This window comes from Schistocerca serialis, chromosome 5 (assembly GCF_023864345.2).
Source record: "Schistocerca serialis cubense isolate TAMUIC-IGC-003099 chromosome 5, iqSchSeri2.2, whole genome shotgun sequence".
Classification (NCBI taxonomy): domain Eukaryota; kingdom Metazoa; phylum Arthropoda; class Insecta; order Orthoptera; family Acrididae; genus Schistocerca; species Schistocerca serialis.
In genome coordinates this window covers 306,416,577-306,437,935 of record NC_064642.1, presented here as the reverse complement: position 1 = coordinate 306,437,935, position 21,359 = coordinate 306,416,577, and the positions used below count along the sequence as shown (strand labels likewise).

General features: G+C 40.4%; 1 protein-coding gene across 2 annotated transcripts in view; it reads right to left on the bottom strand.

Moving 5' to 3' along the window:
- Window positions 1-12,952: 12,952 nt before the first annotated feature.
- LOC126480751 (nucleobindin-2) overlaps window positions 12,953-21,359 on the bottom strand; it is an 87,485-nt gene continuing 79,078 nt past the window's right edge. Inside the window, exons 8-10 of one of the 2 annotated variants that reach the window (XM_050104031.1) lie at window positions 20,849-21,005; window positions 20,639-20,707; window positions 12,953-14,238 (exon numbers count right to left, since the gene is read on the bottom strand). In XM_050104031.1, coding sequence (XP_049959988.1) covers window positions 13,468-14,238; window positions 20,639-20,707; window positions 20,849-21,005 — 997 coding nt within the window. In that variant the 3' untranslated portion in view covers window positions 12,953-13,467. The remainder of the gene's footprint in view (window positions 14,239-20,638; window positions 20,708-20,848; window positions 21,006-21,359) is intronic. The other variant, XM_050104032.1, reaches the window with a different exon arrangement.

Below are 21,359 nucleotides of genomic sequence, written 5' to 3'. Positions count from 1 at the left end.
CAATAAGACAGCACGTTGTCTTGAAGTTAGTTAGATTGTAAATGCACTTGAAGTCTTACTTAAAAATTATAGAGAGAAAATTGCCGTCATTAACCGTTTTAAAAACCATGCGAGGTGAGTGAAAAAGTAGTACCAAATTTTGGATCTTACAAATTGTCTCAGAAAAGTGTGTTTAGTTTGCTTTATAGTAATGTACAGTTTAAGGGTCCCCAATTTTGAGTTGCTTAAGATGAATAAACCTACCTGAATAATGAGTATATTAATTGCAGTGAAGTAAAAGTTGAGTTTTGTGTACTGTGTGTGATGAAAATTGGAAAGTCAGTTTGAGAGCCCCCACCAACAATTTTGCTCATTGAAGATAAAGTTACTGTAATTGCTCTTACCCACAAAAATAGAAACAATATTACTTCTTAATTAGGGTAAAAATCCTATTGCACATCATTTTTAATTATATTTGTAGTATTTGGAAAGTAACTATTGAAATAGGACTAAGTCCATGTCCATTTCTGGTTTAATATTGACTTTCACAACATATGATGATGAGATAATTTATGTATGACAAAATATTACTGTTGAGAAGAGATACGCTGTTAACTGTTTCTGTGAGAACTTGCATGTACTACTTATAACTGCTAGCATCACTGTACCACTTGTCTGATTATGGTAGAGTTCATTGCACTTCTTTGATGAAGAAGTAATGGTAGCTTTCCTTTATCATAACTCTATACAGATTATATAAAAGTAATGTTTCACATTACTATGCCTAATTAGGCTGGCGACCATTTTTATTTCGTTTAAGTAAACTCGGTTGCTTAAAACATTTTCCAAATTTCAATCTTTAGCTTTCTGGTTTCTTCTGTAGCACTAAATTCAGGTTAGATAAGCCAAACCCATTACGTAATTCATGGTCAATTTACAAAAATCCTCCCTGAGGGTAACATTAACTGCATCATAATACCATAATTGTAATACACTGTATGTTAGTATTACACATGATGCAGTATAGTGTTATAAGGTAAATGATCCAAAGCAAGCAATTTCACTACAAGCCGCTTGTGTGGTAGTGTCAAATGCCTTTTGGAAATCTATAAATATGGAATGAATTTGAAAACCCTTGTCAGTAGCATAAGAGTGAAACTCTTGCAACCTATGATAAAATGGAATCCATTACTTTAGAATAAATGAACCATGGACCTTGCCTTTGGTGGGGAGGCTTGCGTGCTTCAACGATACAGATAGCTGTACCGTAGGTGCAGCCACAACAGAGGGGTATCTGTTGAGAGGCCAGACAAATGTGTGGTTTCTGAAGAGGGGCAGCAGCCTTTTCAGTAGTTGCAGGGGCAACAGTCTAGATGATTGACTGATCTTGCCTTTAACTCTAACCAAAACGGCCTTGCTGTTCTGGTACTGCGAACGGCTGAAAGCGTGGGGAAACTACAGCCATAATTTTTCCCGAGGGCATGCAGCTTTACTGTATGATTAAATGATGATGGCATCCTCTTGAGCAAAATATTCCGTAGGTAAAATAGTCCCCCATTCGGATCTCCGGGTGGGGACTACTCAAGAGGACGTCGTTATCAGGAGAAAGAAAACTGGCGTTCTATGGATTGGAGCGTGGAATGTCAGATCCCTTAATCGGGCAGGTAGGTTAGAAAATTTAAAAAGGGAAATGGATAGGTTAAAGTTAGATATAGTGGGAATTAGTAAAGTTCGGTGGCAGGAGGAACAAGACTTTTGGTCAGGTGAATACAGGGTTATAAATACAAAATCAAATAGGGGTAATGCAGGAGTAGGTTTAATAATGAATAAAAAAATAGGATTGCGGGTAAGCTACTACAAACAGCATAGTGAATGCATTATTGTGGCCAAGACAGACACGAAGCCCATGCCTACTACAGTAGTACAAGTTTATATGCCAACTAGCTCTGCAGATGATGAAGAAATTGATGAAATGTGTGATGAGATAGAAGAAATTATTCATGTAATGAAGGGAGACGAAAATTTAATAGTCATAGGTGACTGGAATTCAATAGTAGGAAAAGGGAGAGAAGGAAATGTAGTAGGTGAATATGGATTATGACTAAGGAATGAAATAGGAAGCTGCCTGGTAGAATTTTGCACAGAGCATAACTTAATCATAACTAACACTTGGTTCAAGAATCATGAAAGGAGGTTGTATACATGGAAGAATCCTGGAGATACTAGAAGGTATCAGATAGATTATATAATGGTAAGACAGAGACTTAGGAACAAGGTTTTAAATTGTAAGACATTTCCAGGGGCAGATGTGGACTCTGACCATAATCTATTGGTTATGAACTGTAGATTAAAACTGAAGAAACTGCAAACAGGTGGGAATTTAAGGAGATGGGACCTGGATAAACTGACTAAACCAGAGGTTGTACAGAGTTTCAGGGAGAGGATAAGGGAACAATTGACAGGAATGGGGGAAACAAATACAGTAGAAGAAGAATGGGTAGCTTTGAGGGATGAAATAGTGAAGGCAGCAGAGGATCATGTAGGTAAAAAGACGAGGGCTAGTAGAAATCCTTGGGTAACAGAAGAGATACTGAATTTAATTGATGAAAGGAGAAAATACAAAAATGCAGTAAATGAAGCATGCAAAAAGGAATACAAATGTCTCAAAAATGAGATCGACAGGAAGTGCAAAATGGCTAAGCAGGGATGGCTAGAGGACAAATGTAAGGATGTTGAGGCTTATCTCATGAGAGGTAAGATAGATACAGCCTACAGGAAAATTAAAGAGACCTTTGGAGAAAAGAGAACCACTTCCATGAATATCAAGAGCTCAAATGGAAACCCAGTTCTAAGCAAAGAAGGGAAAGCACAAAGGTGGAAGGAGTATATAGACGGTCTATACAGGGGTGATTTTCTTGAGGACAATATTATAGAAATGGAAGAGGATGTAGATGAAGATGAAATGGGAGATATGATACTGCGTGAAGAGTTTGACAGAGCACTGAAAGACCTAAGTCGAAACATGGCCCCAGGAGTAGACGACATTCCATTAAAGCTATTGACAGCCTTGGCAGAGCCAGCCCAGAGAAAACTATACCATCTGGTGAGCAAGATGTATGAGACAGGCGAAATTCCGTCGGACTTCAAGAAGAATATAATAATTCCAATCCCAAAGAAAGCAGATGTTGACAGATGTGAGAACTACCAAACTATCAGTTTAATAAGACACAGCTGCAAAATACTAACGCGAATTCTTAATAGACGAATGGAAAAACTGGTAGAAGCCGACCTCGGGGAAGATCAGTTTGGATTCCGTAGAAATGTTGGAACACGTGAGGCAATACTGACCGTACGACTTATCTCAGAAAATAGACTAAGGAAAGGCAAACCTACGTTCCTAGCATTTGTAGACTTAGAGAAAGCTTTTGACAATGTTGACTGGAATACTCTCTTTCAAATTCTGAAGGTGGCAGGGGTAAAATACAGGGAGCAAAAGGCTATTTACAATTTGCATAGATACCAGATGGCAGTTATAAGAGTCAAGGGACATGAAAGGGAAGCAGTGGTTGGGAAGGGAGTGAGACAGGGCTGTAGCCTCTCCCCGATGTTATTCAATCTGTATATTGAGCAAGCAGTAAAGGAAACAAAAGAAAAATTTGGAGTAGGTATTAAAATCCATGGAGAAGAAATAAAAATTTTGAGGTTCGCCGATGACATTGTAATTCTGTCAGAAACAGCAAAGGACTTGGAAGAGCAATTGAACGGAATGGACAGTGTCTTGAAAGGAGGGTATAAGATGAACATCAACAAAAGCAAAACGAGGATAATGGAATGTAGTCGAATTAAGTCGGGTGATGCTGAGGGAATTAGATTAGGAAATGAGACACTTAACGTAGTAAATGAGTTTTGCTATTTGGGGAGCAAAATAACTGATGACGGTCGAAGTAGAGAGGATATAAAATGTAGACTGGAAATGGCAAGGAAAGCGTTTCTGAAGAAGTATAGATTTAAGTGTCAGGAAGTTGTATCTGAAAGTATTTGTATGGAGTGTAGCCATGTATGGAAGTGAAACATGGACAATAAATAGTTTAGACAAGAAGAGAATAGACGCTTTCGGAATTTGGTGCTACAGAAGAATGCTGAAGATTAGATGGGTAGATCACATAACTAATGAGGAGGTATTGAATAGAATTGGGGAGAAGAGGAGTTTGAGGCACAACTTGACTAGAAGATGGGATCGGTTGGTAGGACATGTTCTGAGGCATCGAGGGATCACCAATTTAGTACTGGAGGGCAGCGTGGAGGGTAAAAATCGTAGAGGGAGACCAAGAGATGAATACACTAAGCAGATTCAGAAGGATGTAGGCTGCAGTAGGTACTGGGAGAGAAGTTTGCACAGGACAGAGTAGCATGGAGAGCTGCATCAAACCAGTCTCAGGACTGAAGAAAACAACATATATGTAGTCTTTACCTTGCTAATTTTGTATTTTTTATATGTTTTTGAGGAACGTACATTGTCTTCATTCTTTCACGTGAGGAAGATAATTTTATGCAGGAAAGATTTATTTTAATATGCTAGGTTACCTAATAGTTTTGTGTTGTTGCTTAATGATATTTTAAACAGCCATTGATTTTCTGCTGTAGTGAAAATATAAATCCTTTAATTATGTGCTTGGTTAGTCCTTGCTCAATTTAATGTGAACCCTATGAGTACCATTTGGAAGCTGTTATTTCTGAAAATTCATTGAAAGCAGTAATGCTGTTTAACATGTGTATAGTCGATGTGCATGTTTTAAGGAATGGAAGTGATACTAAGAAAATGATCAATAATATGAGGACTGCATTACATTTCAAGTCTAGTGGAGGGGTACTTGCACATATTGATGTGCACATTTTAAACCTGAAATCTTAGGGAACCACAGCTTACCCCCTAACAGAAGTAAATTCCATGGTCACTTACTTCGTTTCTTTTTTGTGCACTTTCCATCTATTTTTCACTGCCTATCAAACAACATCCCCATTTCCACACAACATATACAGAATTGTAACACTTTGTGAACTTGGGGCACAAAGGCTTTGAAGAGATTTACTTAAAAACATTAGTGCTGCAGAAGTCAATTTAACTTGCAAAAATTTGTCAAGGAGTAATGTACTGAATCAGACAGAGTTTAGTAAATATGGGAGTTTAATCAGGGAGGATAATTGAATCAAAGAGTAGATACCAGTAAGGGGAAAGGGACCAAACTATGAGGTCATTGGTCCCTTGTTCCTAATGAGACAATGCCACAAGTGTGATAATAAAACAGACGAGACATGTAACACAAAATGGATTGAAAGGAAAGACCACAAGAATGAAAGAAAGGCAATGAACACTAAAAGGAACAAAAGAAAGTAAGAAAACAAGAGAGAGATGCCTGAAACAGAGAAGAGTAAAACAAGGAAGCAGATTACAGTGGCTGGCCGACCACGAAAATGAAAATCAAAAGCCAGCCACTGTGCAACACATTAAAACCTCCACCCTAAAAGCACTAGGGTGGAGGACACAGAGGGACAAAGGATATGCACTAAAACTCAGATCGAATGGTAAAACCCACCCTCATGGATGAAATGTAAAACCAAATCAGCTGATGCATTGTCTGCTAAAAATCAATGATAACGAGTCCAGCACCCAAAGATGAAGTCACAGGGCAGCCAAAGAAGGACAGAGCAGAAGAATATGGGCCACTATCAAGCAGGCACTGCACCGACACTGAGGTGGGTCTTCACGGCGCAGGAGGTAGCCATGGGTTGCCTAGGCATGACCAATGCGGAGCCAGCAGAGAACCACAGAGTCCCTGTGAGAGGCGCTCATCGAGGACTTCCTCACATTTCTGGACCCCTTAATGGCTCGCAAAGTTCATTTCCTAGGTTTCCGATGTGACCAGGAGTCCAGATGAACACCACTGAACGACTGGACCATTCCAGGACGTAGGACTCCTGGATGGACACTACCAAAGGATGACAAGGGTAGCACTGGTCGATAGTTTTCAGGCTGGTCAAGGAGTCAGTACATAAAAGACTCCCCAGGGCATGAACAGAGATACTGAAGTGCACGAGAAATGGCCACCAGCTCTGCAGTGAACACACTGCAGTCATCGGGTAAGGAATGTTGTTCAATATGGCCACCATGAACATAGGTAAAGCCAATGTAACCATCAGCCATCAGAGTAAACTACTTCAGAGCCAGAGCACGTCAAAAATCGAGAGGAAGTGACAGCTGAGAGCCACAGGGTTAACGGAGTCCTTAGGGCCACGTGAAAAGTCCAGACAAAGTTAGGGTCATGTGAAAGGTCCAGACAAAGCTGCGGCCAAGGCATACACCATAGAGGCATACATGAATGGACTGCAATTAGAGGTGGTAAAGGGAAGGACTCCAGTTCGGAGAGAAGGGACCGCACGTGAACCGCAATCGTTAGCCCCGACCTGGGCTGCTGATGTAGGAGATGGACTGCCGCGCGCGGAAAAAGGAGACGGTAATTCAGATGCTCAGAAGAACTACAAATGTGTGCTGCTTAAGAGCAGTTGTGCATGTCTGATCTGCTGTGGAGAGACCCCAGCCTCCACCAGTACGCTGGTCACCGGACTCGTCCTAAAAGCTCCTGTTGCTAGTCGAACCCTGCAGTAGTGCACAGGGTCGAGTAAATGCAACACTGAGGGCGCTGCTGAACCATAAACCACACTCCCATAGTCGATTTGGGATCAGATAACGGCTCTGTAGAGCTGCAACAGCATAGAGCTATCTGCACCCCAATTGGTGTTGCTTAGGCAATGGAGGGCATTGAGGTGCTGCCAGAACTTCTGCTTAAGCTGACAAAGATGAGGAAGCCAAGTCAATCGAGCATTGAAAACCAGTCCTAAGAATTGATATGCCTCCACTAAAGTGAGTGGATCGTCATTAAGGTAAAGTTCTGGATCCGGATGAACGGTACGATGCCGACAGAAGTGCATGACTTTGCAGCTGAAGCCCATGTCTGTGCCTTGTGGATGGCTCCCTGTAGGCGTCGCTCAGCAACACCAGTACTGGAGCAGCAGTACGAAATGCAGAAGTCGTCTGCATATAGAGAAGGTGAGACGGAGAGCTGCTGCTAGACTGTTAATGGCCACTAAAAATAGAGAGACACTCAAGACAGAGCCCTGCGGGACTCCAGCCTCCTCGATAGAGATGGAACTATGGGAGGCACCAACTTGGTCACGGATAGTACGAAGTGACAGGATGTTTTGGATACAAATCTGGAGTGGGTGAGACCCCACTCATACAATGTGGCACAAATATGATGTCACCAGGTCATGTTGTATGCTCTTCGTAAATAAAAAAAGACGGCAACCAGGTGTTGCCATCTGGAAAAGGCTGTTCGGATGGCAGACTCAAGGGACACAAGATTACCAGTGGTAGAGCGACCCTGGCAGAAGCTGCCCTGACATGGAGCCAGTTGGCCACATGACTCCAGGACCCAACCCAACCGCCGACATACCATACATTCCAACAGCTTACAAAGAACGTTGGTGAGGCTGATTGGCCGATAGCTATCCACATCAAGTGGGTTTTTACCGGGTTTGAGCACTACTCTGTAAATGGGGCGTTACAGGATTCACTGTGGCATGTAGTGAATAATTGTTTGAGAGTGTGAAAGGCAGGGGGGTAATTCACTGATGCAGAGGCCTGAGCAAAGTGCTTGGCAATCATAACACAACATTTATCGTAACACCGGGAACACCTGTTGGGGTCTGGGACTCGAAAAGATGTTTGATCTTTGCCCAGTCTTGGGAAGGTTACATATGGCATCCAATGGTCAAGACGTATCTCGCCCAACACTCCCGCTTCCATCATTTGGTAAGCTGGTGAACGCGGGTACGGAACCGTTTAAAGGCTATGAGGTGCTCCAGGAAAAGGTGCCGCTGTAGAGCTTGCTGACGCTCCTTAATTGCTTCAGTAACTTCCGGCAACCACCAAGGGACTGCCTTACACCTTGGGCACCCTAGAGAGCAAGGCATTGCGTTTTCTGCCTCAGAAACAATTGTGCTAGTCACCTGCTCAACCATCAAATCAATGTTGCCGTGTGGGGGAGATTAAGCAGTGACAGCAGAGGTGAAAGTTTCCCAGTCCGCCTTTTTCAAAGCCCATCTGGGCAGACGTCTGTAGGCCTGGTGCTGGGGCAGTGACAGGAAGATGAGGAAGACGTCACTACCACACAGGTCGTCATGTGCTCTCCAGTGGATAGATGGGAGAAGTCCTGGGCTGCAAATTGATAAATCAATGGCCAAGTAACTACCATGAGCCACACTGAAATGTGTAAGCACAATGCCACCCCACAAGGGGTTAAAAGTAGGAAAGGTTTAGGGAGTTGGTCAATCAGTGCAGCTAATATATTCAGGGGTACTGCACCATCTGGAGGAAGATATACATTGCAGACAGTTATTTCCTGCGTCTTCCTTATTCTGACAGCCACAGCTTCAAGAGGAGTTTGAAGGGGCACATGTTCTCTACAGTCTGAGTTTAGGACATAAACACAAACTCCACCAGACACTCGATTATAGTCGCTACAGTTCCTGTAATATCCCTTGTAGCCGTGGAGGGCAGGGGTCCACATTGCCAGGAACCAGGTTTCCTGGAGGGCAATGCAAAAATAGCAGGTCTAAAGCTTAACAGTTGCCGTTGCTCAGGCATTTGGAGGAAAAAACAGCCACAATTCCACTGGAGGATGACATCATTGTGAGATTGGGAAGGCATGGAACATTCAATGAGGTATTTTATGCCACAGAGTCACTTGCTGCCACCGACGTATTGCCTGACCAGTCTATATCCATTGTGTCAGAGGTCTGGGGAGATCCAAGTACTCAGCGGATGCCAATATCTCTACCCCATCATCAGACACAGAGCTTATAGGTAGTGGTGGTGTGGGTGCCACAGCTATTTCCTATGTCTTAGATGTTTTCTTTTTGCGTTTCTCTCACTGCTCCTTGGGTTTCCCTGGCTGGCAGGACTTCACTGGCTCAGTCTCCGGGACTGAGGATGAGCGTGAAGTCCTACAACCAGCTGCTTTTGGGCTCGCCAGCCACTAGCAGGTGTCATCTTTCCCACTAGCAGAAACATGGGAAGGGAGTGACCCAAGGGACCCCTTCTTAGTGAGAGAAGCCGAAGAAGACTTACGCTTCTCCGGCTTAGAAGTGGGGGTTTGGGGGGGGGGGGGGGGGGGGGGTTGTTGCTTAATAAGTAGGTGATGCAGGAGCAACAGGGAGGGAAATGCCCCCCACCATCAAGGGGGCATGTGTAGTCTTCTGGCTCTGAGAGGTGACAGGGGCTGGTGGAGCTGATGGTGCCAGAACTGTTGCAGCAGCGGCGTAAGATGATGTCATACGCACAGGATGCAGGTGTTCAAATTTTCTCTTAGCTTCAGTGTAGGTCAATCGGTCCAGGGTTTTGTGCTCCATGATTTGCCTTTCTTTCTGGAGAATCTTGCAGTCTGACGAGCAAGGTGAATGGTGCTCTCCACAGTTGACACAGATGGAAGGTGGGGCACATGTGACACTGGAAGTACAGCAGGAAGACATATGGCTGAAGTTCCAGCATTTAAAGCACCACATCAGGGGAGGAGTATATGGCTTGACGTCACAGTGGTAGACCACCACCTTGACCTTCTTGGGCAATGTATCACCCTTGATGGCCAAGATGAAGGCACCAGTGGCAACCTGATTATCCCTCAGACCATGGTGGACACGCTGGACGAAATGTATACCTCGCCACTCTAAATTAGCAGTTCATCAGAATGCAAAAGAAGGTCCCTGTGAAATATGATACCCTGGACCATATTTAAGCTCTTATGGGGTGTGATGGTTACAGAAACATCCCCCAGCTTGTCACAAGTGAATAATGCCCGGTACTGGGCAGACAATGCTGTTATGATCAAGACTGACCCAGATCTCATTTTGGACAAGCTCTCCACCTCCCAAAACTTGTCCCCTAAATGCTCAACAAAAAACTGAGGCTTCATTGTCATGAAAGATTACCCATCAGCTCTCGAACATACAAGGTACGGGGGCGAATAAGATCTGCTGCCATCATGAGCCTGACATTCCTCCCATGGTGTGGCCAGGGAATTGAATTGAGCTAGTGAACACTTAGACTGCTGGTGTTTCACCACCAGCAAGACATGATGGACTATGCTTCATCATGTCATCTGCCATGATGCCACCCAATTCGACCAGGGGACCTTCCCACGGGCGCCATCCAGCCGCAGCAAAGGCCACCTGACAGGATGGCCATTGCCAGGAGTCCTGGATGCACCAGGGGAATGGGCATCTACCCCTTGGCATATGTGGGGAGTTAATGGCGCAGGCATCAGTAGAGCGATCCCTGCGTGGTCAGGGAGCTACAATCAAGACGGTACATGGCGGCTCCACCACAATGGACTGGCTATCACGCTGGATATCAGGTGCAAAGAAGTCCAGGGTCATCGTTGACGCAGAAAGCTACACAGCATAGTGCATGGTGGAAAACATACCCAGGAAGGTGTCCTCACCCAAGAGATGGAGAATGGGCGGGACTGCAGTGCGACGATGACAAAGTGGGCTAAAGATCTAAATGCATGATGGGCACAACGCAACTTGTAAGACGCCCTTCCCCAATTGGCTTGCTCTTCCGGAAAATTTTGAAGAATGGAGGTCAAACCCTACAGGGGACCATCATATAAAGGCTGAAATGTGTGAAACTCCTTTTAGTCGCCTCTTACAACAGGCAGGAATACCTTAGGCCTATTCTTAGCCCAACCCGCAAGGGATTTCTGTGTGTGATGGTGCATTATCATTGAGGAATATGTCCTTGTGTTGTCTTTTTCTGCATTACGATAATTTTTCACGTAATGCTTGATTTAAATCAATCATTTACTGTTGGCATCAATCAATGTTCACAGTTTCACCAGATTTTAGTGGCTAGTAATAGATGACACCCATCTGATCCCACCAAACACAGAGCATTGTCTTCTTTCCAAAGCAATTTGGTCTTACAGTGGATTCACTCATGATTTATGATGCTTAGGATTCTCAAAATATATCCATTTTTCATCAACTGCCTCTCTTCGATGGAGAAATGACTTTCTTTTGTATCCGATGAGCAGCATTTCACAAGTGGTCTTTCAATTTGCTTGCTGTCTTTCATTCAGTTCATGTGGAACTTTTATTCCCACTTTCTGCATCTTTCTCATAGCTTTCTACCAAAGAGAAACAGCTTTCTGCATCACTATCAATTGTTCCGCGAGTTCCTGTTGAGTTTATCATCTTCATCCAATAAGGACTGCAATTCATTGTCTTTGAACTTTTTTGATGGTTCCCCTTGCTTGTCGTTTCTCACATCAAAATCATCACTTTTTAATTTTTTGAACTACTTGAAACACTGTTTTCCCAAGCGCATGTTCACTGAAAACTTTGACTAGCATTTGAAACGATTCTGCAACAGTTTCCTTCAAATGATAACAGAAAACCAATGCTGTCCTCAAATCGTAATTCGCAGGCACAAAACTCTCATTTTACAGGTTTGAAACAGATACCAATGTATGGAACTTGGGTTACTGTGTGTTGACATTTGTCGTCAGCCATTACAGGAAGCAGATGGCACTGCAGACGCCGTCTCACGGGCCATACACTGACAGCTACCACCATCTATAGGGAAATTCTGGTTTCATACTTCTACATCTGGTAAACGGAATCGAATGTCAAGGGTCCATCAATAATTCCTTAACTGTAACTCATCTACAGAAGGGAGATTTGTCATGGAAGAACATGCTCAATATTTCTGACTAAATGGATACTAAAACTGAGGCAGTGTTTGCAGTCTTCACAATTATCAGCATGGCTCAAATCAGGTTTAAAATCAATAAATCATGATTAGTGCATTACTTATATGAACCAGGTAAGGCTGACATAACAGTATACTTTACTAAATAATAGATTATTATGCTGGAGATACCAATGTTATTACAGAGAAAGCAACAAAACAAAACATTAGAATTTTTAAACGAAAAGCTTTAATTTTCCTTGACTGATTTGTCATATTAGCGAGATTCTAAGTATTTTACAAAGATGGTCGCAATGTCAATTTCATGAAGAGTAAGAAAGATCTATCGAAGTCAGTTATTTCCTCAAAAGCAGCTCCTTTAGTTTTAAATGGGCACAACAAAAAGACTGTAGACAAGCCATCTTACTTTAATTTACATAGCAGCAAGGACAGCAACAGCAACACACTGTTTAGTGCCTAGATATTGGTTGGAAGGAGAAGGTGCCTTGATATTGGGTGAGCACCTCATACATATTTTAACAATTTGCTGTCCTCCTGTGTGTGCAATGCTCTCTCCTCCCTGACACACAACCACGAGTTTCACTATTATTACAATCCCTTCGCAGTACTGTTTCAAAATCCTCTCACCTGCACTCTTCATTTGTCAATCATTGCACTCCTCATGCTAAACAGCATTTCTGCAACTCTTCAAACTTCATGCAGTTTCTGTTGTGTTATGTCTTACAAATAAGTAATAGTTTCATTTTTCTTTCCCCTCATACTCACTAATCCAACTTGCATTCCTCATTGTTGTTGGAAATTGCCCTTGTGGCTGATAAGTCTCTTGCAAGTGGTGCAAAGTGACATCTCATCCTACACGTTCCATCAACTTCTTATTGTATTTAAATTGAAGGATTTTTGATTATAATTTCTTTTCATACCACAGACATGACTGGTATAATGAAATATCGCTAAATAACTATAACTTCTGAATAACAGTAAACTAAACTACAGGAATTTTAACACAAATAATTTGTCCATCGTGTTTCTCCTCATCAGACAATAAAATACTGCATGGATCATGTATTAATGTGCTCTTCCTTCTTTTCACACATGAATATTTTTTTGCAATATGAACATGCAAGTGTGAATAAAGGCACTTATCTATTTCCACAGAAGAAATGGAAGATTTTTTTATTTTAATCCCCAACATTACAAAATAATATTAAACTGTACAGAAAATAAATACAGGTACATACTTTCACATTACACATATACAAAGAGGGCCATGAAAGCAGTACAGTATCTCTCTGAAGAAAGCAGACTAATCTGCTCTTCTGTGCCTGCACATAAAGGTAATTTGTTTTCCTTGTTATATCACAACACCCCTACCACTTCTTTTTAATACTGTAGTTTCGAAGACACTTGACAATACTTGTAAGAATAAGACTGGTAACAAAGGAAACATTAAAAATATAAAATGTCATGAAAAGGAATAGCACCACATTTTATGTCCTTTACAAGTCTCAGATCTTATTTGAATAACATCACAAACATACCAACAATGCTACTTTATAAGTTTATAGTACAGCTGTTCATACCATCTCCCAACATAATCAATCTGCAATGTAACTGAATACAAAACATTAATTCAATCTGTAAAAATGTCATTTCAATTATAATCATTGCTTTGTGTCACTTTTTGATGGCTGCCTAGGATGTATTACAGGCACAGGAGGTACTACATTCATGGCAGCTTCTTTCAAGTTTCCACTGGGTTCCTTATGTTGTCCTGCATCACCAGCATTTTTATTAGCCTTATTATCTCCTGTTTCAATAATATTAGACCCTATTTCATTGGTTTGCTCCTTTTGTTGATCATCTTGTGGAGGATTCACATTAGCATTTCCTGGTTGTTGCTGGTTTTCACCTTGTTGAACCTGCTGCACAGGGCTTCCCTGGGGACTCTGTTTAATGGCCTGACCTGGTGGCACCTGGCCAACATTTGCCTGACCTTGAGGGATCTGGTTGTACTGATATGATCCAGGTGGAATATGTCCTTGTGGTAAATGTCCTTGCATTACTTGACCTTGTGGGTTATTCCCTTGTGGCATAAAGGCCTGACCTTGTGGAAACTGTCCCTGTGGTTGTTGCCCTTGTGGGAACTGTCCCTGTACCTGATGGCCCTGTGGGAACTGTCCCTGTATCTGGTGGCCCTGTGGGAACTGTCCCTGAGGGAATTGTCCTTGTAGCTGGTGACCTGGTGGGGCTTGTCCTTGTGGCATATATCCTTGTGGTATGTAACCTCGTTGTTCTTGTCCATGAGGCTGGAACTGTTCAGCTGTATGCAACTGCTGCTGCTGCTGTGGTTGTTGATGTTGTTGCTGTTGTTGTTGTTGTTGTTGCTGCTGTTGATATTGCTGCTGCTGCTGTGGTGATAGTGGAGGAGCGAACTAATAAACACAGAGAGAGAAATTAAACTTGTGTGGACTATTACAACATGAGAGTACACAGAAATACACAATAATTCATATTGTTGTAACTTAATTGTAAGATTTTGTATATAGTAATTCTTAGAATGGAGTTAAGCACTTCCATGACCTTTCTCACTTCAACAGTAATCAAGTCTCTTGAATGATATACATGAGAATACAGGGTTTCTTCATAAATTCCACATTTATCTTTAATAGAACCACAAAAGCAAGTCACTTTAACAGTAATAAGTACGAGTCCAGTGTATATGTAGTCCTCGAAATATCTTTTGCATTTTAAAGATAGGAGTTGCACATTACTTAAATCAAAGGAAGGAAAGAAGGAAGGAAGGAAGGAAAGAAAGAGAATGAACTTACTTTGTTGTCATACTTGTCATACTTCATACAGTGATATGTACAATCTAGTACATAACATGTGACAATGAAACATGAGTGTTAAGCCATGACCTACAGCATCCAGATTCATATGTGTAAAGGTGAAACATTTCTAGATTACATCATCAATGGAAAAGCATCACCCAACAAGTTTTTGAATGAAAAAGGTGAAAATAGGTTTGATTCTTACATGGAAGCTTCCTTATTACCATATTCAATAACGATGTAATGCTGCACTTAAGAAGAGCCAATTTAAAAGAAGGGGCCTTAAATTCTTGCCGACAGATTTATTATGCAGTAAGAGAACCCAACTCCTCAAATAACTGTCCCACACACATTGCTATGATGGATTCTGGATAGCGTACATACCTACTGAAATGAAAACCTTTGAGTGACACTTGATTAGTACTTTGAAAAAACAATACTTGGGAGATGTCAGTCTCATTCAAATTTACATCTTTCTGGTGCTGTCCGCACAGAAACACTTATGTTTTTATCCTAATGTTATTGTAATGTATTTTTGGTACTTACACATTTTATACAAGAAAATATGTTTAGTTTATGCTGCAAAAATTACTTACCATATAACACTCACTAAGGTATTTTTACTAGTAAACTTCTGAGAGCATTATACAGTTTAACTATAGTGTTATTCAAGTAATCTGTTCTCACACAATTCCCTGGACAATACACAAATTTCAGAAAGGTGTGAAGTTGTTATTTAGGTGTTTATTATGGGTTTCTACCAGAGCTGATTCCATACTGCACACAATATTTTGATGACTAACCTAGTTATTTTCAGATATTGGGAGCAATGGTATGGTTTGCACTTACTGATGCTGAACCTCTATTCACAGAAAAATTCAACTTTTGGTACCTGCTGCGCTATTTGATGCACATTGGCTTTCTCCACAGTGTGCAGTTACTCCCTCAAATAATCATGTCCTTGGTGTTTTTCAGTTCTGACAGACGAGATGACTAGAGTGTGTGGCTGCCAACCATCCTGTATGGTAAGGGCTTTCTCAAATTTCAGTGTTAAACATTTTTTTCACACATGGGCATTGTACAGGACACTAAAATCCAATAGTTAATCTTTTTCCACTAATTTATCTTACTCATTTAAATCATTTGTTGAAATTACATCAATGTTAGTGCTGTATGTTGCCACTCAATATACTGAAGTATGAACTTCTATTACAACATGTTTGTTGGAATCATGATTTGGTGCACCACATTATTTATTTGTCCTTGGGCAATGCATCTAAGTTTGAATTTGCCTTATTTAAACTGCAGCCTATGTCGATTGTCATACTAACTTAAATAATAAAGTCTATGTATTACCGCAGTCTAACAAACAGTTGTGGCATTCACTGCTGTGAAAGTTTTTACTGTCTGACAGTTGGAAGGATATTAGCACCCCTAGTGGCAGCAAGAAAGCGATCCTTAAGATTAACGTTTGTTTGTAATTACATTTCTACTTATTTAAAGAAATAGTTGTTATATTTTTGTGTTGAAAGCATCAGTAAATTCACGAGATATGCATCTCAGTGATTCAGTGAGATAAGCTGCAATTTACTCACGAAGAATCACTTTCAATTATGTGTGTAATAGCAGCTCATGCCAGTGAAAGCAATGGAATATAAACACTGTATTCCATGCACAAGAAGCATATATTTCTGCTGCTGTCTGTTCTTATTGCAATTGTCTCTTTTCATGACATGTAAAAATTTTGTATGTAGTCTAATAATTTGCATTTTATTACACTTCACTTGACTTTCAAGCACATGAATATCGATATAAATGCAATTAATTTTGCTTCAAAAGTGAATATAGTGAAGATTCATGCTATTTCTGGCTCAGTGGTAGCAAAAATTGCAGAATGGGTTTCTTCTGTGTTGGGTAACAGTTTTATTGCTTTTTGTCATTTGATTATCGTGTCTGTGCAGTTTTCTCTTCAGCTACAAATTTTGCTGATTTATTTGGTGTGTTAAATAAAGTAGGCATTGCATTCCATACAAGTTTCCGACATTCCACACTCAGCAATTTGGCTGGAAGTGTAGTGAATGAAACTTCATGTTGTTGGATAGATATAAAATATTTTTCTGCAACGGTCAGGTCTTCTGCTGTGTTTAAGTAATTTTTGGTTCTTAAAGGAAAGCAATGTTCTTCAGTAAATATCTGTATGTTACAAGGAAATCATAAATAAACTGTCCTGTAATTTACTGTTTCATGCCCACCAGGGTCCTTTGGAAACTAAAGAAAGACAAACAATGTATCATTTTTTAGTTACTGCTGATTTTTATTGTACCAGATTTGCTTCCTTTGGTAAGAACTATCTTACAAATAAATATTAATAAAACTATTTGCACTCATCTGATACCATATTCAGAATTATAGCTTACTGTCCACTTAGGAGTCTGCCATTGCACCATATAACAAAAAAATGAACAAGAGTTTTGTAACTGCACACATAAGAATGTGGTATTATTGAACAATACTCTGACATTTGCAAATTGTGGCATCAATGAAAAATGTTTTACTTAAGCCAATACTAACTGCCCTTTCCATAATTGTTGATATTCCAATCTAGAATTTCCACTGTTTAGCATTAAAGCAAAAATATCTAATTCACCTCCCAAATGTTTTGAACAGCTTTGTGTTTTTTTAGAAATATGAGATGTGACTACAGTATTTTACACTAAACTCATTAATGTAAGTTTTCTCTTTACAACTTTATGCACGTCCTTCCCTCAATAAAATAACAGTTGTTCAGGATAAAATTTGAAGTTGCCATTGGGTCCCTTATTGGGGTGCTGTAGAAGTATGAAACTTTATTGAAGGGATACTAATCAACTGAACGCCATATTCCAAGCCTTACTTTAATACATCTAATCTGTGTTTACAAAGTTTTCCAACATTCTTACTTCAATGAGATCTAAATACACTGACCCAGAGTCTCCACTACAATATTGTCTCAAACACATTTAATCCTATCAACAAAGATAAAATGCCTCCTATGTAATGTTAAAGATGAACTATGTTTTCAGAAACAGGGTGCATATAGCAGTCTGTTCCAATATGGCATGTTGTATGCTGCTGATACCGACAAGGAACATTAGTCGCAAGACCCTACACGCAGCCCAGCATATCAGCTCTATGCACTGTCTGGAGCATGATAATATAATGCAGTATAATGGTGCAACTGTCCAATTTCTAGGACTTAACAGGGTGTCCCATTTATCTTGACCACCCTAAATAAATAACTGTTTGTCCCGATTCAAATTACAAAATGTTTCAAGCAAATGTTCTTTAGCCATCAGGAGGATGTCAATCAGCATGATTGCCTTCGTTGTAGCTTTTTTTTTTAACAAAGATATGAACAGTGGTGGGACTTTTTTAAATGGCAACCTGTATTTTGTATTTGGCAATTCATTTCCCAGCGCTTAGTGCAGGTACTCGGGGTAACGGAAAACATCCACGTGCTGACACTGACAGGACAAATGTAAAAATAAGCAGAGTGCACACCCGTCATTCCGTTAACGATCGTCAGCTGAAGAGTTGTGTGTGTAGAATGTACACCAACGAAGAGAAAGTAGAAATGCTGCTCATCTATGGGGAATGTAAGTTAGCAGAACAGTAATTACAATACTGTTTTCTTATGTACGGGTACATTTAGTACAGTAGTTTAGTCCTTTTAAATACTGTCGTGTAGAGTAGGCATAGAGTAAAGGCTGTCCTTCCTACAAACTGCAACATAACATTTCTTTTATTGTTATTGCTGAAGGTAGGCAAAATGCTACGCACGCAGTGGAACTGTACAGAGAGCGATATCTTGACAAGAACCCACCTTCCTGACGGATGTTTTTTCTCATCTCGTTGCGACGCTTCAGGAAACGGGAAGTTTCAACCCACGACAACGCAATCGTCGTAGCACTCGCATAGACCAAACTGCTGAAGTTACTGTTCTCGCTTCCACTGCTACGAATCCGCATGTGAGCACACGACAACCTGAACACGAGATTGGCATTCCTATAAACAGTGTACATCGTATTCTTACAAGTCATCGGTTCCATCCTTACGATGTACCCCTATATCAAGAGTTGCATGGGAATGATTTCCAGAAACGTGTACAGTTCTGTCAGTGGGCACAGCAGCAAATCCTCGCCAACCCGAACGTCTTCTCCAATGTTCTATTTACCGATGAATGTTCCTTCTCAAACAAATGGCAGGTAAATACAAGGAACATGCATTACTGGTCCAGCAACAACCCACAATGGCTCAGACAGGTGGAACATCAGCGTCCATGGAGAGTTAACGTCTCATGTGGTCTGCTTGGTACTACAACTATCAATGTCAGTCTAAATGGCACAGCATATGCCAACTTCCTCAGACGGATTCTTGCTCCTCTTCTGCATGAAGTGCCACAAAGAACAAGAATGCGTATGTGGTATCAACATGATGAATGTCCAGCACATAATGCCTTGTGTGCACGTTGTGTTCTAAACCGAAGGTATCCTGCCAGATGGATTGGTTGAGGAGGAGCAGTTACTTGGCCTGCTAGGTCTCCTGATTTAAATCCTCTGGACTTTTTTCTTTAGGGGTGCATTAAAGACATTGTCTATCACAATATTCCAACAACTGACGACATGCAGGAACGTATCGTGCTTGCTTGTAATTCTCTTCAGCAGGCAACATTGGAAGCTGTAAATCATTCTTTCATTCAATGAGTGCACCGGTGTATCGGTGTCCAAGGTAACCACTTTGAGCACCTTTGAATGTTCTACTCCTGGGCAATGGTACATGAGAGTCAAAGTCAATTTTGTGTTATGTTTTTACTGGGTTTTTATTTGTTTTCTGTCAACTCCAGCAAGAGGACGAGTTTGTGATCCTGGGCTCAAAGTCAATGTTGTGTTATGTAATTAATAACGTTGTGTTTCAGTGAATGATACACTATGATACATTTTTGAATAGGTCTTTAGGAGAAGAAATGAATTACCGAATAAAAAATACAGGGTGCCATTTGAAAAGGTCATACCGCTGTTCGTATCTGTGTAAAAAACAAAACTAAAATGAAGGCAATCATGCTGACTGATGTCCCCCCTGATGGCATTTTGTATTTTATATCTGGACAAACAGTTATTTAGGGTGATCAAGATAAATGGGACACCCTGTATAAGAGTCAAACAAAATAAGGATGTCATGAGACCTTACAACAGGGACACGTATTTCAATTTAAGAAGAAGGCTTGATGTCCAATACACAGTTTGTTAAGATTTCACCAGTCATCTTCCACTATCAAAAACTGAAAATTTTGGGGAAATGTGCATTTCACACAACATTGACATGGGCTGGGGAAACTAAATACATGTCAAAGATTGCAGCAGTGAGAGTTGAATAAGCACAGGTGATGCACTAACAATACCTCACAGTCCGTTCAGGTTCAGTCAGCAAGCACATGACTCTGCTCGGAGCGTCTGAAGTATATGATCAGGTCAGGTCATCAAAATATTGTGTGCAAACTAAAATTGTCAACCCGATTAGAAACAGACAACATACCGTCAATCATTCACATCAAAAGAATTTCATAAATCATAATTACTAAGTTCTGATGCACACACAGATTCAAAAAACAGCAGAAACAACAACAGTATCATCATGATAATGAAACCTTGGTTTTACATGGTAAATTCTGATCTTGCACCTGTGAATAAGCTATTGTAATGTGCAGAACACAGAATTATAAAATATCAATAAAGTTAACCAATAAGAAGCAACAAAACTTTTGGGTGAATTTGCAGTTCCTCTTTTCTGTTAACTGCCATTCACAAAGTAGACTTGACATTTGAAACAACTTAATTTAAGGAAGATCTCAAGATTATTAAAATATTAAAACAGGAATTAAACTTCATTCCTGCCACAGTCAATAAAGTTACTTGGATAACTGTTCTACTCAGCAGGTATTTCTAGACTAACTACAGTTACATACTTGCTGTGGGTGGTGAACTGGCTGTTGATGACCAGGTGGTGGAGGCATGCCATTTGGGTAAGGTGGAATCTAAACATGCAAACGTATTGTGCAGTTAACAAAGAAAAACAGCTGATGATACAAGCGACACTATACTACACTACAAGGGTGTTAACAGCAAAATGCTACACAAGTAACTTAAATTACACATGAAAGGAAATGTAATCTTACCAGTCCTTGAGCAACCATTTTCTGGATGGCTTCCAGTCTTTGTCTTTCAAACTCATGATACTCTTCTTGGGTGAAAACTTGCTGTTCATCCAGACTTTCCCAGCCTTGATCCTTTTCAAAATCTGGTTTCATAGTTTGTGCAAGAAATTCAGAGTAGCTGAAATAATTATAACACAAAATATTAAGCCAATAAAACTAAAGCTATGCTATCTGTGCACTTTTTATTTCTCTCTCAACTTCCTAGTATTAAATCTTGTGATCAGGAAAATATTTCATCAACAACAACCATGCTTTCAGTTAAACAATGTTTTAGTGCAGCACAAACCACACTACCATAATATACCACTCTCTCATTAATTTTGTATTTTTGAAATAATATAAATTTATAATATAGTTGTATCCACGAATTAACATAACAAAAGCACTCATACTGTTGTTAATTTTGTATTTTTGTGATTATTGGTATTTATATTAAAGGTGTATGTACCACTTAACATAAAGAAAGCACTAC